Source organism: Empidonax traillii, unplaced genomic scaffold (genome assembly GCF_003031625.1).
Source record: "Empidonax traillii isolate 1590-97213 ecotype Southwest subspecies unplaced genomic scaffold, ASM303162v1 scaffold586:size682069, whole genome shotgun sequence".
Taxonomy (NCBI): Eukaryota; Metazoa; Chordata; class Aves; order Passeriformes; family Tyrannidae; genus Empidonax; species Empidonax traillii.
In genome coordinates this window covers 560,495-576,068 of record NW_020955779.1, presented here as the reverse complement: position 1 = coordinate 576,068, position 15,574 = coordinate 560,495, and the positions used below count along the sequence as shown (strand labels likewise).

At 36.9% G+C, this 15,574-nt stretch overlaps 1 protein-coding gene across 1 annotated transcript in view; it reads left to right on the top strand.

The window, feature by feature from the left end:
* Window positions 1–15,574, top strand: part of LOC114064851 (BRISC and BRCA1-A complex member 2) — a gene marked incomplete at its 5' end in the record, with an annotated part of 142,417 nt that overhangs the window by 105,571 nt on the left and 21,272 nt on the right. The window contains one exon of the mRNA XM_027898242.1: window positions 14,504–14,657. Within this exon, the coding sequence (XP_027754043.1) occupies window positions 14,504–14,657 (154 nt within the window). The remainder of the gene's footprint in view (window positions 1–14,503; window positions 14,658–15,574) is intronic.

The following is a 15,574-nucleotide window of genomic DNA, read 5'->3' as shown; positions in this document are numbered from 1 at the left end:
GCCTCAGGCGTAAATGTCTATCCTCTTGAAGATACAAGTTCAAAAGGGAAAAAATACAATTACAGGAAACAATTTGAAAGTTTTAGCTGTTTTTATCCAGTGCTTAATCTATTTTTTATGTGACCGTGACACTTAGAAAACACAAAATCCCAATTGTATTTGGAGATGGGGGGAATTGGAGAAGGGGAGAGGATCTCCATCAGTAGTGAAATGCCAGTTTTACAGAACACCAAAAGCATCCTGAGGAGTTTTTCTGGTAATTTGATGCAAGTTTAAGTTCATGGTTGTAACTTGACCTTTCAGAAGTGTCAGTAATGAGAACCAGTATTATACTCAACCTGGGAATACCTAAAATCTTCTGTAATTGTCAGGAGTTATAACTGTAAAGACTCTCTGTTTAATGTAGGGAAAATATATTACATGAGAAATACACTGTACTGTTATTAGGATCCAAAAGATATTCCTAGACTGAAACTGTATAGGCAAAACAGTCTTAACAATGTAGCTTGATTTGCTGTCCTTTGAAATTTTTAAATAAGGATTGTATTGCTTTCAAAAAGACATTCTTAATTAAATAAATAAATAGGAATTAGTCCATGTGGAAATTAGTAAATGTGGCTTTGTTACATGCTACCTTTTGCATTATTTTAAGTAGTAATTATTATTTTTCCCTGTGTTAAGGAGAAATTCACAGATATCAAAGGTATTTTTGTCTGGGGAAATTCGTTGCTCTTTAGTTTTGTTTGTTACACTTCTTATTTACATTTAAGAGAATTGCATTGCAATTCTGAGCAGCTGCAGCATTGGTGTTTGTTAACATTCTAGCACTGGTATCTTTGAGATTACTTCATTTTTGATTGTGGGCTAGCTTTCCATGTGGATAACTAACACTGTCTTGATGGCATCATAGAAATTTGTCCCAGAGTTTTTAATGAGGGAAATGAGGATTGCCATTGTTCAGAGAAGTTCTTCACCATGTGTTGTATTGGAGATCATAAAAAAATGGTCTCGCTAATTCCTTTCTTTTTATCACCTAAGATTACCACACAGTAATGACCTTAAGAGACCTAGAAAATTCAAGCCTAAAATTAAAACACTTCCATCATATTGTTATGATTTACCTTGGGGAAAAAAAAGAATTAAAGCTTATATTTTTGGGGAAATTATCCTTCTTAAATCTTTACTTACATTTCAACTGCAGTTGAGAATTGGTCACTGGACATTTGTCTTCTATGAGATGGCACTTCTTTATGTGCAGCCTTCTTGAAGATTTCCTACCTTTCTTACTCCCCAACATGTTTGGGTTAATGTAATCTGTTAAAATTTGTGTGGATTTGATTTGTGCTGCAGGATAATATAACTTAATACATGTTGAATCAGTTAGATTTCAGGGGAATCATAATTCAAATTTCTGCTAAATAACAGAGTAGGTTTTAACTGTGTAATATTCATAGTATTCAATTAAACTGGCATGAAAGGTACAATTATAACTGAATAGTTTATCACTATGTATTAACCCTGTGGCCTTAAAAATCATAGAGTGCCTTAGCTGTGTAAGCCATTGCATCACCCGCTTGTTGAACAATCCACTGCAAAAGCATTTATGTTCCATGCACTGAAGGATATTGCAATGAAAGGACCGAAACCTGCACTTCATTTCCTGAGTGAAGTAATGTAGGCTTTCATCTCTTAACCACTGACATAACTATGTATATTATGGTTGAATATTTAGCAAGCGTCTAATAAAATGTCTGGGAGAGATAGCAATAAGTTGAAAACTGCTCTGCTTCATATATTTAGTATAGTATGTAGATAAAATATTCAGAGGAGAATAAATAGGTCAGTATACAACAGGCACCATGGCAAATCAAATGAAAGGTACCATAGTAAATTTTACTGGCATCTAAATTTCAGTTAAAATTCTGTATTTAATTGAGATGGTAAGATTTATAAACCTTGACATGAGTTGTATTTCCTTTAAAAGATTCATTCAGAGATTTCAAAAATAACTTTGGTGTTGTTTTGCAGCTATTTGCGTTCCAAGTTAGAAACTTATTTGGGCAGTAGGAAGCAAAAAAACACATTAGAAGTAAGGTGAAATTATTCAGAATAGTTTTATTGAGTCAACTGAGTTAAAGGAGAGAGAAACAGGAAAATAGTTCTGAATTGCCAAAGCCCAGTAACCTTAGAACAATGTCACTTGCTAAAAAAATTGATTTGTGCTGTAGTCACAAAATGAAGAACAGAGTGTACTCTCTCTACCTTAAAACACCAAAGAGCTACCTAATCATTAGATTAATGAAGCTGCTGCAGTTATTATATTAGATCAAAGACCAGTCAAAGGAACTGTTGCTTTATTGGTTTAGTCTTAAGAATTAATCAAGTGCTTTCAAATACAAGACAGAAGAAATAAACATGTAGAGAAGTTCATGCATCCACACAGGAAAGGAAATTGTTAATCACTCATACTGCTTTTGATATTGATACTGTTTATGAGTAAGTCTCAGTATGAGGCTTTGTAAGTAAACTTCAATAGACTACCAATTTCTTTCTCGTTCATGAATCAGCTATGATTATTTTTTACAGGTATTTCTTCATATTCTTGTTCTTCCATACAGTCTGTGTATTTATACCATATATAAATCATAGTATTATTCAGGTGGAAAATACATTTAAGATCCAGTCCAGCCATTGATGCTACAGCCAGAACAATATTAGATAAAAACACGTTACATTACCCATACATAATTAAGAATTAAGTAGCCTTATTGGTATAAACACGAGAATAGGACTCCAAAGCAACCTTTATGTGGGCTTTTCAAAGATTAATTTTTATCTTGCAATATTTTTAGGTTATCAGCACAAAGGAAACTGACAGAAGTTGGACTGGTTGCAACAGCAAATGAAACACTGCTTGTAGTAGTGATTTTTAAGATTTAAGACATCTTGGAAAAGACAAACATTAAATTAAGAAAGATTTGTTTCACTGAACAGTATTTCAGGGGATGGAGAATGATTTAAGCTTCCAGCATTTGTATTTCAAGTTGTTTGGAGGGGATCTCAGCCGAGGTAGAGTTGGTGGGAACATTTGCTGGAACTGACTTTGACTACTTGTGAGGGATTTTGGGTTCTGTGTGTGTAGTGCCACTGACCAGGAGGTCCAAAAACAAGGGACCCAGAGCATTAATTGGATTATAGGAGGCTATACCTATGAGTATCAGGCTTTGGATGCACACCTGCTTCTAGATTCAGGTTTTTTTGGTAGGAGTCATCAATGCCAGCTTTTGAGGCATTCCTGTTTGAATGTTGCTATCTGCACACATTTTTCAGAAGAGCAGTTTGTGCCAGTGCAGTCAGGTTACGTGGTTTGAATTTATGGCCTTAGCTAAACAATTGGGGTTCACATAAACCACTTTTGGGTCTGGATTAGCACATCTGTCCACAGCCTCAGAAAGCAGCTTGGAAAATAAAGACACAAGGAATTTTTGGTAACCGTGTTTGTTCGATGAGGCTTAAGAAGAGGGCAAAAAAATATGACATTTTGGGAAAGAGCATTAGTAGCTGGGAAGGCAAGTTTACACTACTGTGCAAAGAAAGTGTGGTTTATTCCAGAAGTGTTCAGAGAAAAAGGAACGTATGCCCATTTGCTGCAAATGAACAAAATTGTGTTGAAGAATTAACTCCTTCATTCTGTTCCCTTTCCAAACAGAACTAACTCATTAGGCCTCATTCAGTAGAGCATCAATAATCCTTATAATGTAGGTGAGTGTTAAGTTTTCAGGCACCTAGTGGAGTTTAAGATGTTATACCTGCCCTTGAAAGGAGATTGCCCCACCTCTGGAAAGTCAACGGAACAGAGCTAGCGAGCATTTGTCAGACCCTTCATCTATTCCTCCAGCAGCTGTTTAAATAGCAAGTTACACTTTGATGTAGTAAATGGCTATCTTGGAGGTTTGGTAAAGTCTTAAATATGAAGTTTTTTCTTAGATGAACATGTGTCTGATCACTTTGTGTTTGCTATTACTAAAAAGTCTCGTTTGGCTCACGTACCACTAAATACTCAGGATGGAATCAAAGGAACACAATGTTTAAAGTACTCTTAATGTCAAAAATAAAATTATCAGCTTTCAATAACAATTTCAAACTAAATCTAGTTGGCAGAATCCCTTAGAAATAAAGGAGAAAAATATGCCACAGAGAAAAATGATCAGCAAAAGACTCATTAATTTTCCAAATGCTACAGTTCAGTCCTGTGATTAGCCCCTTTCTATGCCTATGCCTAGTTTAGTGTGCCTGTGACTCCAGCCACTTTTCCACCAGTGCCTAATCCAAAGATCCAGGGTAACTGCAGCTTTCATTGACTGCAGTTAAGCAATATGCTCTTCACTGCATGGAAAATGTCACAGAGAATGCTTTGTTTTGTGTGATTAAAACAACGTACAGAGTTTTGAAGATACCCCCACTGCTTGGGGTATATTTTGCTGTAGGCAGAATGACATGTCCCTCAGGAACATTGAAGCCCAGATTCAAAGAAATGCATGGAACCAACTAAAAGTACTGAGACAGTCAGAGGAAAAGACTGGAACCTAAAACTAGTTTGTACAGAGTGACTTGAAAACAAAATGAACACAGAGAAAGAGAAAAAGAGGAAAAGAAAACCTCCATTTTCAGGTTTCACTTGCATCCGTTGTGAATACCTACACAGATTTTATTGTATATAGGTATTCACAAACTAATTTTAGGTTCCTATTTGTAATTGCCGAAAAAGGGAGAATGGACTCTAGGCAGTTAATAAAACTTGGTACAGACAGCAACAACCGGAAACAAGTGCTGTGATAGGAATGAGGCTCTACGAGTATGTTATGATGGCCTGATGTGGGTGGACTGGAAAAGTATTTTAAAGTGTCACTTTTCTGTGGATATTTCTTTTTTAATTTCTGAGAAATGCATATATTTGCCATACTTTTAAAACTGTAGTATATTGCTATAGACATTATTTGACGTTCTTCCAGTAACTACAAGCACTTTAACAAATGGACTGAAAGGTTTTGTAATAACTTCTTACAAAATTGCACTTTTCAGAAAAGGGAACTGTTGATTTTTCTTATTTAATAGATAGATCCAGAGTATGACTACTATGTGCCCAAGTATATGACAGATAACTAAAATTCTCAGAAAAGATGCCTGACATGGAGAAGAGATATAATCATATTTTATCCGCTCAGTTTTTGAAAAGAAGTAATTAGATACAAAAGTCATTGATGGGGTGGGATTTGAGTACAGATTGTCGTGTTTATTATTCTCACTCCATGTCTTATGTTCTTATGTCTACATATTTTGGCAACTCACATGGCATTCTCTAAGGTGAGAACTGCCTTAAAGGTGTGAGATACCACAAGTAGAAGATTGCTCATAGTACCAAGTAGAAAGAAAATATATCTCCTTTCAGTCTGGAAAGGAGATGATGTGGAGGGGTTTCATGGATGAGTCCTGGGTTTGATATCAGGCAATGCTTTCAGAAAAAAAAAAAAAATCAGGATGATACAGAGCATCACAGTATTATTAGAAATTTGAAATTTCTAGAAATAAGAGCTGTATCAAGAGAAGAAAAATTTTCTGAATCCTTCTTTCCTATCTCCTTCCTCTTTCTACACAATGACAATTACTTTGTCACCTAAGTAAATTTTTTCTAAGAATCCGTATGTGCCAAAGCAATGGCACACGAAGGCGACTGCTGGATGCTGTTTATGAAATAGATAAATATAATTTACTTTGGATTAATAAGAAAAACACCTTGGTTTAGAGGTGGAACTGGTAACAAATGTGCATAAATGCTTAAATGGGGGAAAGAGGGAGAGCTTAAACTGCTTTTCTGTCTCCTTCGTCAGCAGTTCCATTGCCCCATTCAGCAGCACAGTCCCATATTTTCCTTAGTCTTCCTTTCACTCTTGCTGTCCCTGTAGAAGCCCACCTTGAGTCCTTAACTTCCCTTGACAGATTCAACTCCAGGTGAGCTTTGACATTCCCAGTGCTGTCTGGGCATGCTCAGGGAGTGTCCATGTCTCATGTGCTTCCTTTTTTTTTTTGACTTTTGTCAGGAGTTTCTTGTTCATCTGTGTAGGTCTCCTGCTGTTATTGCTTGCCTTTTCTGCTCATCAGGATGGACTATTCTTGAGCTTGGAGGAGGTCATCATGGAATCCCTTTCTCATCAGGACCATTATCCCATAGGATTCTTCCATGGGAGGAGCAAGATCCCTGAACAGCCCAAAGTCTGCTCCCAGGAGCTTAGGGGTGTGATCCTGCTATTAGTCTTACATCATCCTCAAATGGAGCATTCACAAAAGAGCACCCAAAATGGCTGGTGGTCTAGAAAGCATGTCGTGAAAGAATATGTACCACAAAGTAGTTTTTTAGGTTCTTAAAAGGCACTAGTGTAAGGTGGCTTCAAGAATAAAAGTGATACATTGTAATGTTCAGGAGTGGGGGCCTGTATTGCAGTAAAGAAGTTTTCAGTTTAGCTTTAAAAATATCTGGAGTGGCTTGGTTGGCTGGTTGGGTCAGACAGAATTGCACTGCATTGTGATTTGAAAGTTGTAAGCCTGCATGGAGCGAAGGTGGAAAAAACAGGATAGGACATGTGTCAGCAAAGGGTCCTCTTGACCTGCAGGATAATGTCACGCTGATCACAGATGAGAATGAAGTAAACGAGTTTCCTCTCAAATCCCAGGCAGCATTTAAAACAGGAAAAAGAACTTATTTGCGAGCCTCATAATCTTAATAAAATGTCAGTGAGAAAAGACAGTGTTTTTGCACAGCTACTTTTCAAGTAAAAACCTGTTTTAGAAGTCTTTCTGTCCGGTTGGAAAGTAATGTAAAACCCTGAAATTAGTAGTGCATCTCTACTGGGAAAGCAGAGGAATATTTTTTTGTAGTGGCCGCCAATCTGCGCCAAGAAAGGGCACAGCTTGCTTTTTACACCCATAACAACTGCAACTGTATTTAAGTTTCAAGCGTCAAACAATTCAGATGGAGAAGAGACAGCTTTTAGTAGCATCAATCTCATCAGCACTTAGAGAAGTTACTATAGAAACTGTTACAGCAGAGACAATAAAAGGAAATAAAAATGAAAGGAGAAGGGAATAAAGATCTTTGAGAATTCAAAGTAAAAATAAAGCAAAATATAAGTACCTAGCTGTAGCTGGTGAGGTAAAAATGAAAAGCCTTTCTCTTAATTAAGATAATCACAAGTACGGAAGTTAGAGAAGGAAAAGACCTGTAAGGCCATTATGCCATTTCTTTGGGCTCAATATAAAATTTTGAGGATTCCGTGGGACATTTTTAGGAAGTAGTCCAGTCATGCCGTAGAAGTCCGAAAGGGTATGGCAGAGTTTAATAGGATGATGACACTCCAAAGCAAGAAGACACTATAAAGCTGTTTTCAGGTTAAGTTACATCACTTTTTCATGGCCTTTGACCACACAGCTGGAAACTGCATAAAGAATATCTTAATTTGATCTGTTATTTCATTCCTCTATAAAACTAAACAAAGAATTAAATACTCTTGTCTGCAGCACATGACTGTAACTTAAGCTATTTAAACTATTTTTGTCACATTTTAAAAAAAATGCTGGTTTGTATGAAGGACAAAGTACTTTAAAAACAGATACAGGTTATAATAAAGACATGGGATATTTTTACAACTATATAATACGCCTATGTAGAAAAAAAAAACTAATGTAAAAATAAATCTAGTTGCCATTGGTGCCTAGATTGTAGTTGCCATTATCAGTGGAATGAGAACCACAAGGTAGATACAGCAGTGTCATGCAGTCCTCTTCAAATAAAAATGGGCTACCTTATATTAAAAAAAAAACAAACAACAAACAGACAAAACCAACTAACAAACAAAGAAAGCTAATTAAACAAATCTACTTTGTAATGTGTCGGAATAGTTTAATCCATCACAACTCATAGTTTCCATTCTGCCTACAGCAGTTTTCCTTTTATTGTTTAGTATTGTATGTTCTGTTCATACATAACTGATTCAGTTAAGAAAAAAAACAGTTGTTTCTTTTTTCAGAGTATTTACTTGCATTTTCATAGCATTTATTTTGAAAGTATTTTGTACATAAGTCATCTTACTCATTTACCATACAAGTGTTGACTTTGCTGATGGGGTGGATATTTCCTGTAGCAAGGGCAGACCTAATTATTTCAAAACCAGCTGTGATTACCAACACGCCCAAAATGCCATAAGTGTCTCAGCTAAAATTCCTTAAACGGCTTTTCATTTCAGATTTGAAATTTTGAAATGTTGATTTCAAAATAGCTTCGTTCTATAAAGAAGATCCTGTTTTTCTCCAGAAGGGATGTCAGCCCTAAAAATATTTAACAAATTCCAATTCCTGTGACTGTGCTCTGTTAACCTAAAGTCCAGCACTAATACCATTGATATGTTATTTGTCATCCTTGCTCTCTCATTCTTGCAAGAATAAATCATCACACACCAAAGCAGGATAGCTGTGGCATTTAGTAATTCTTTTTGTGTTTCGAGCCAAATTCCGCCTTTCATTTTTTGCCAGTAGAATGTAGGCTAAAGGCCTTCAGCACACAAGAGTCAAGAAAGATTCACTAGGCAAAATAGCCTGACATCCTGCCCTGTGGAGCTTTGTGCTAGCCACTACAGTCCCCAAAATGCTTGTGACTGAATCTATTCAGGTTTCTCTCTAGGTACAGTCATCAATGTGATTCCTGAAAGGCCTTCTGTACTGGAATATTTATGTAAAAACTGAAGGATAGCTCTTTTCCCTTGGAGTTGGGTGAAGATTTTTCTCCCATCATACAGGCTGTCTGAAACAGCTTTTTCATAAGATGCAGTCATGTCAGAAAATCTAGTGGACATTTTCTTTTAAAAGAGAGCTTGATAGATATGTAAGTGGTATTATATAATATGGTATATGTATTGTCACCAAATTGCATTGTAAATTTACATGGGTCTCATCCACATAAACACATGAAAACCAGAGAACTCTCAGTTTAAGAGTTCTTCTGGAGAACTTTTCAGTTTAAGACAGTGTATTCAAATCCACAAGTTGTTTTTCCCAGCAGTGTGAGCTCAATTGTAAGTAAAGACAGAGAGAATGTGAAATTCAGTGAATCGAAAAAGAACAAGCAGAAAGATTATGAATATGTACTAATAAGAGACAGAAAGACAGCTCTGGGGACTGGAATATGTGTTTCCTGTTTCCATTACTTACTTCATCAGAAGTACTTGAATGCAGAGGCAGTCTCTCGCCAAAGTTGGATGATATGTAAGGAATGAGTCAGGGAATTTCGGGAAGAGAACGGATAGTATCAGGCTGAGATTGTTCAGTGCTCTCTGGAGATTTGAGTTTCGCAGATCTTTCCTGTACCCTTTTTGTTTTTCTGGTGAAATAATTTAAACAAAACTTTCATATGTCCTGTAATCATTGATTCTGAAGTACCTACTGTTGCTGTCAGCATCAGATGAACTTCTGTTTGGCTATATAAAGTATTATCTACTATTAAGACTCAAAGAATAATCAGGCCCCACAGGCTGGCACTCAGCATCAGTAGACAAGTTGACTGTGCTTTCCTTGTTTCCTTCATTCCTCATCTGGAATTGCTAAAGAACCTCTCAACTCATGAAGGTGCCGTGAAACGATTTTTTTAATGTTTTATATAGCTAATGACATTCTTATGATGATTAAAATCACCACATTGAAAAGCTCATGGAGAAATGAACACATATTTAATGTGCAAGGCTTCAGTGTTGTGGAGTAAATAAATGTGGAGGGGTAGAGTCTGTCAGATGGGGCAGTGCAGAACACTGTGCCCTTTGGTCAGCTCTGTCCAACCTAGGAACTGAACTGGAAACAGTACTGGGTTATCTTGTGTTTGAAGGCTGCTCTACAGAGCAAATACAGATTGAATTAAGGCTGTGCATGCCATGAAACCTTGGAGAAGTAGAAATCTCAGCAGTAAAAGATCCAGAGCAGCCAGTGTTTATGAGTGCAAAACAAATCTCAGGTGCAACAAAGTGCAGCAGATTCAAGCATCCCAAAGGTTAATAAGATAACCAGTATAGTAGCACCCAAGCATTAAAATGGTGTGCAACATGCGGTGAATACATGTTGACTTCTGTGAAAACAAATACCTAGATTTATCCAGTGCCATACAAAGGATGAACAAATCTTTTCCATAGAAAAGGGGAACAGTGTATGGAAAAATTTCTAAATATTACCATCTAAGTGCTTAGAAATATTTTAATGGTCAGCATGCATTTCAAGCATCGTTTTGTTTTCCCATCTCTTCTCTCCAGTACTTAAAGGCGGGGAGGAGGGCACAGTGGTAAACCTGCCCCTCTCTTCTGAGCATTTTTCCCTTAGAAATTCTGTAACGGCACTGGTACATGTTTTTGCCGACACATTCCTTCCACATTTCATATCCTGTTTAAAAAGTTGTAAAATTAGATGCTAAGGATACTATTTTAAAGTTACTAAGGCAGTCAGAATCAACTCTGTAGTTGTTGACATAAGCTTAACAAACTAGGTAATCTGTTCCAAGTCTCGGATTGTTATTTTTTAAGAAAGTGAACAATTCAACCTTACAGATTCATTGCACAGTTTCTTAGTTATTAATGAACCAGGATTTTGGCTTTAAGATAACTATGCTTTGAATATATGTATGCATTAAATGCTAACTAAGTCAAGAGAAGCAAAGCCATGTTCCTTCTAGATAGTTTCTTGTGTTTCAAAAAGAGAGCAACTTCAACTATTTATAAACTGTAATTAAGTTTCTTTACAACATGACTCATTCTCAACAAGCGAGTCCTTTTTCTTTTGCTTTCTTATGAACTGTGTGGGAAAATTAGGGTTCAATCACTGAAGAATTTACTCAATGCTTAATTACCCATAAACAGCCCTCCAAGTTCTGCTCATGTAGAGCTTGCATAAAGACGTGATTTTCCCCTTATGGCTGTCTAAAAATTGACTTTTAAAAAATGGTCTGTAAATTGTAATATAGGAGAAAGCAGTGTTTTACTATGGTTTTGGCTTCGTTCTCCCGTCTGCTGTTTGAGTTCATCATATATTAACAGCGTGATGCTTAGTAAAGTCAAAGTAAGAAATCATCAGTATTAAATTACTTTGAGCATGGAACTAAATTAGACAGCTTTACTTTCCTGAATGAGCTAATTGTTTAAATTTTCCAAAGGAAATGTTTCTATTTCTGTGAGAGAAGGGGTAAATGGGACTTCCTCTGACATAATTTTCATTTTAAATCTGAGTTTGAGAGCAACATTTTTACCTTCATAACCAAATATTACAGCTTAACTGCATGACTTGTATAAGCTTGCTAGTTGAAGTGACTCACTTACGCAGATGAAGTTATTTTTAGGGAGATAATTTGCACTGTTTAGAAGAGAGGAAAAAAGGGAGAGAGAGTCCTACTAAGAGCTAGATCCCTCATTATAGTTTACAGAGCTCGTGAACCCAGCATCCAAGCAAAAGATGACTAAGCAAGGGGTCTATTGGTACTTTCAGGAATTTACAGACATGAGTCATCTGCTTATTTTCTGCAGACATATCACCAGGGTACTTCTGAGTCAGCTGTTATTTGGAAATAGTACTTGTATTCAACATGATACGTTTTTGTAGCTCTTAGGTAACTAGCATGCCAAACCAACAGTTTGCCTAGTTCAGGTGTTGATTTACAGAACTGGTGTGTTGTTAACTGTGGTGCGTTTTTCATGGCAAAGTATAAATGTTGTCTTGAATGTAATTACAATAACACCTTTGCCACCTTATGTATTGCATGCAGACAGAACTGATTTTTTTATTAATGCACAGATTAAGAGGCAGACTGTCTATACACTACCAGGTGAAAAGAAGGATTTTCTTTAGCAACCTGTGTGACTGTGATCAGAATTTGACCTTTTATATCCAGTGCACTTTGCCAGCAAGAATTACCAATGATATTTGCTTATTTTTTGCATTCTGTGCACTAACAGTGTCAATGGACGGGCATCCACTGCGACGGAAGCAAATTCTTGCCTTCCTTTCCTACTGCTGAAATAATAGCTGGCTACCTTGAGATATGTATAACACTTTACAACTCAAGGCTATTTCCTGTTTACTGGTCTCTTAGGTGTGGTTGTGTTCCAGAATTAGGGACAGGTTATTTTACTTCGTCTGGACTCATCCACACCTTGTATTAAGGAAACACTTGGATTAGAAAACTGGAGGATTTTAGGTGAAGGGTAGTGTTGGAAATCAGAGGCAGGTCAAATTTTTCAAAACTGCTTGCAGTTCAGGGTAATACTACTGTTGGCCTGATGTGGGATGCACAATTTTGAATCTAATTTGATTACTGATTTATCTGTTCAACATAAGAATTCCTGAAAATTTGTATACAGGTTTTGGTAATAGAACAAGAATTTTTTTTTCTGTTATATTTTGGTGGTACCTTCTTATAACAAATTAAAGTATCTCTGTGATGAGAGCACTGTCTTGATTACCCATTTAAACAGCATTTCCAGTGCTAGATACTTTGTGTTAAGAGCAAACCTTTAGTTTTAGGCAACAGGGGAAAAAGCGTTGCTGCATGCCCCATTATGTAGACAGAGTTTTCAAAGGAGAGTTAGTGAAAGTTGGAAATTCTCAGCTAAAAAGTATAATAAAACTATTACTTGAATGCTTTGGTAAAGTTTGTTATTCCTCTCATATGGTGATGAAATGCAGAAGTGTAAAGAGTTGTTTTCTGTTAAGGAGTTGGTACTTAAGAAGGAAAAAGATGCACTAGAGGAACAGACTTTAAGCACTCAGAGCTGAAGTAGTATATTTATAACATTAAAACGGAGATCCAGTCTCCTTGTTTCTTTACTCCTTTCCAAGGTGAAGTCCTTCAGAGGCTGAGGCACACACACTGTTTGTGAGGGGAGGAGACAGCTTGCTTGCTGATAAATGGCCACGTTACACCAGTGTTTTTCAGGGTTGTTATTTAGTAATCATGTTATAAAGAGGAATTTGACAGAGCAATCTTTGAATCTAACCTTTGTTAAAGCACTGATCTGCCCTCAAATTAGCAGAACTCTGCCCATGTCATTACCACTTAAGTATCTGCTGGAAGCTGGTGTGTGGGCTGAGTCACCAGTACTCTGGGAGTTGTCACGTGTGGCTCAGCACTGGGTCATGAACTGAGCAAGCGCTGTCATCCACAGTGATTTCTTGTATTTTGAGGCTGCGGCTGGAATAGCACATTTGGTTTTGTGTACTTCATGGTTACAAATGCTTTACTCCTAGAGCCTGGGGGGTAATTTAGGGAAAAGGAAGATACGGTGTGGCTGATGCACATCAGAATATTTAGATGTGATTAGAAAACCTGAAAAATGAAGGAACTAGCGGCATAATAGCATGGAGTTTGGAAAGTAAAACCTGTCTTACACTGATAACTCAGTTTGTAAACAGAGATTTCATAGGAAGTACAATTCTACTGCAGCGTTCTTTCACTGTGCAGAATTAAAGAACTGGGCTTTGAGGATAACAAAAAGTATAGTCATAGGTGCTTTATAAATGAAGTGTACACCTTTAAAAGAAATGCCCTTTATTCTGTTAATGTTGGTGTTATATTAAACATATTAGTAATTCTAGTCTGTTGTCATAACCCAATTTAACTACAAATTTCTGAAATTGAAAGTAGACCAAGAAAATATTAAAAATTAAAAAAGTGAAAAAAACCCACAGTTTCTGACCATGAAAATATATACCAGTTTCTAACTGTTGTAGACCATTATATTGTTCTGCCAGACCTAGTGGATCATGAGACAGTGATAAGCAAAGGGAACTAAAAGGTTCTGATTTTTATTTTTAGTGAGATATTTTGGGTATTAATGACTTTGCAGGGTGTTTTGGGGTTTGTGGGTGGTTTTTTTGTCTAGCAGATGACAGCAAGTTGAAATCTTTTCCAACTCGTGTGACTGAATCATTCTACATTCTTTATCAAATCATTTAACCACTTTAGGACCCAGGCAGCTGTAAAATGAGAATGATAATGCTTTTTATGTCCAAGGGGTCATTAAAATGAATTGGCTAAAGCAGATAAAGAGGAAATTGATTATTGAATGGTATGTAGAATGTATTTTGTGATTTTTTTATAGGGAAATTTTCACTATAACAGGAAAATTACTTATTTTTTTTAACAAAATAATCATGATGTAAATTTTATGATTAACCTAGAAATACACTAAAGTTTTTTTAATTATGTGCTTTACAAAAGTGTTTTGATAAAACAAAACATCTCATACAGTAATAGGTTGGAATCATCACTTGTGAGAAATGCAAAACTATATTTAAGAACTAATCATCAATTTCTCCTTTTCTATCACCTATAAACCCATAGGAAGGTCAGATACTTTCCAAGTAAAAAAGAGAGAAAATGCAATGGTGTCTTTTTATGATTTTTTTTTTCCTTTTTGAATTACAGTTGACTTACCCCTGTATTTCCCACGAGACCAACCAACCCTAACGTTTCAGTCCGTCTACCACTTCACCAACAGTGGCCAACTGTACTCCCAAGCCCAAAAGAACTACCCTTACAGCCCACGCTGGGATGGCAATGAAATGGCCAAGAGAGCAAAGTAAGTCAGATTGCCTTTTCCTAGTAAATATTGCATTTGTTACATGTGGATAGAAGTTTCGTGGATTTAACTGTCCATTTCCAGCATTACTAAAGCTGAACCTGGTTTTCTTCTCACACACTCCTAGCATTCCCTTAGGTGAGTGCAGACAGATACTTTACTAATCATGCTTATTACATTAGTGCCAGAGGACTGATCAAAAGAAGGCTCTTTCTGCGAGGCACTGTATGGGCACAGAGTGGTGTCAGTCTCTGCTCCAAAGCACTTCCAATCTAAGTGGATGGGATAGCCCCCAGCAGGAGTAATCTGCATGGTAGCAGTCAGTCAAGGTAACTCCCTGGTTTTGTGTGGGTGTTGAGGGGACCCTGAAGGGAAGCATGTGAGATGGAGAGAGCAAGGAAGAAAAACCTGAAAGAAATGGAATTCAGCTGTAATAAAAAGACATGGAAGAACAGGAGGAGGTAGAGCAAACCACCAATCCAGCATAGGAGACGGTCCTCTCAGATCTTCAGAAAGTTATCTAACAGTGTGAATATCTCTTGCTTTACTGCTTTTTTGTTGGTTGGAAAGAGAGAATCTCTGACTCTCTTCCTCCACATTTTTCCTGCAAGCCCTTGTTTCAGGCTGGGGAGGCACCACTTCAGCCTGAGTACCCTCTCTCGTTGCAGATGATAAGGCAGCCTCCCAGAGTGGTTCTGCTGCAAGGGCAAGCTGCCGTGGGCAGCGGTGCCCCCAAAACTAGATATTATCCCTGCCTTCTTATGAAGCAGAATAGATTTTACCTGAATGGAGCAATATGGGTAGCAGCCTCGCTTTAGTATTTCAGTTTTGCACAGTGTAAAAAGGTTAGAACGGCAAGAGATTTAAGTAGGCTGATTATCAGCTGTTCAGCATATAAAAGCATCAAACAGCATAAA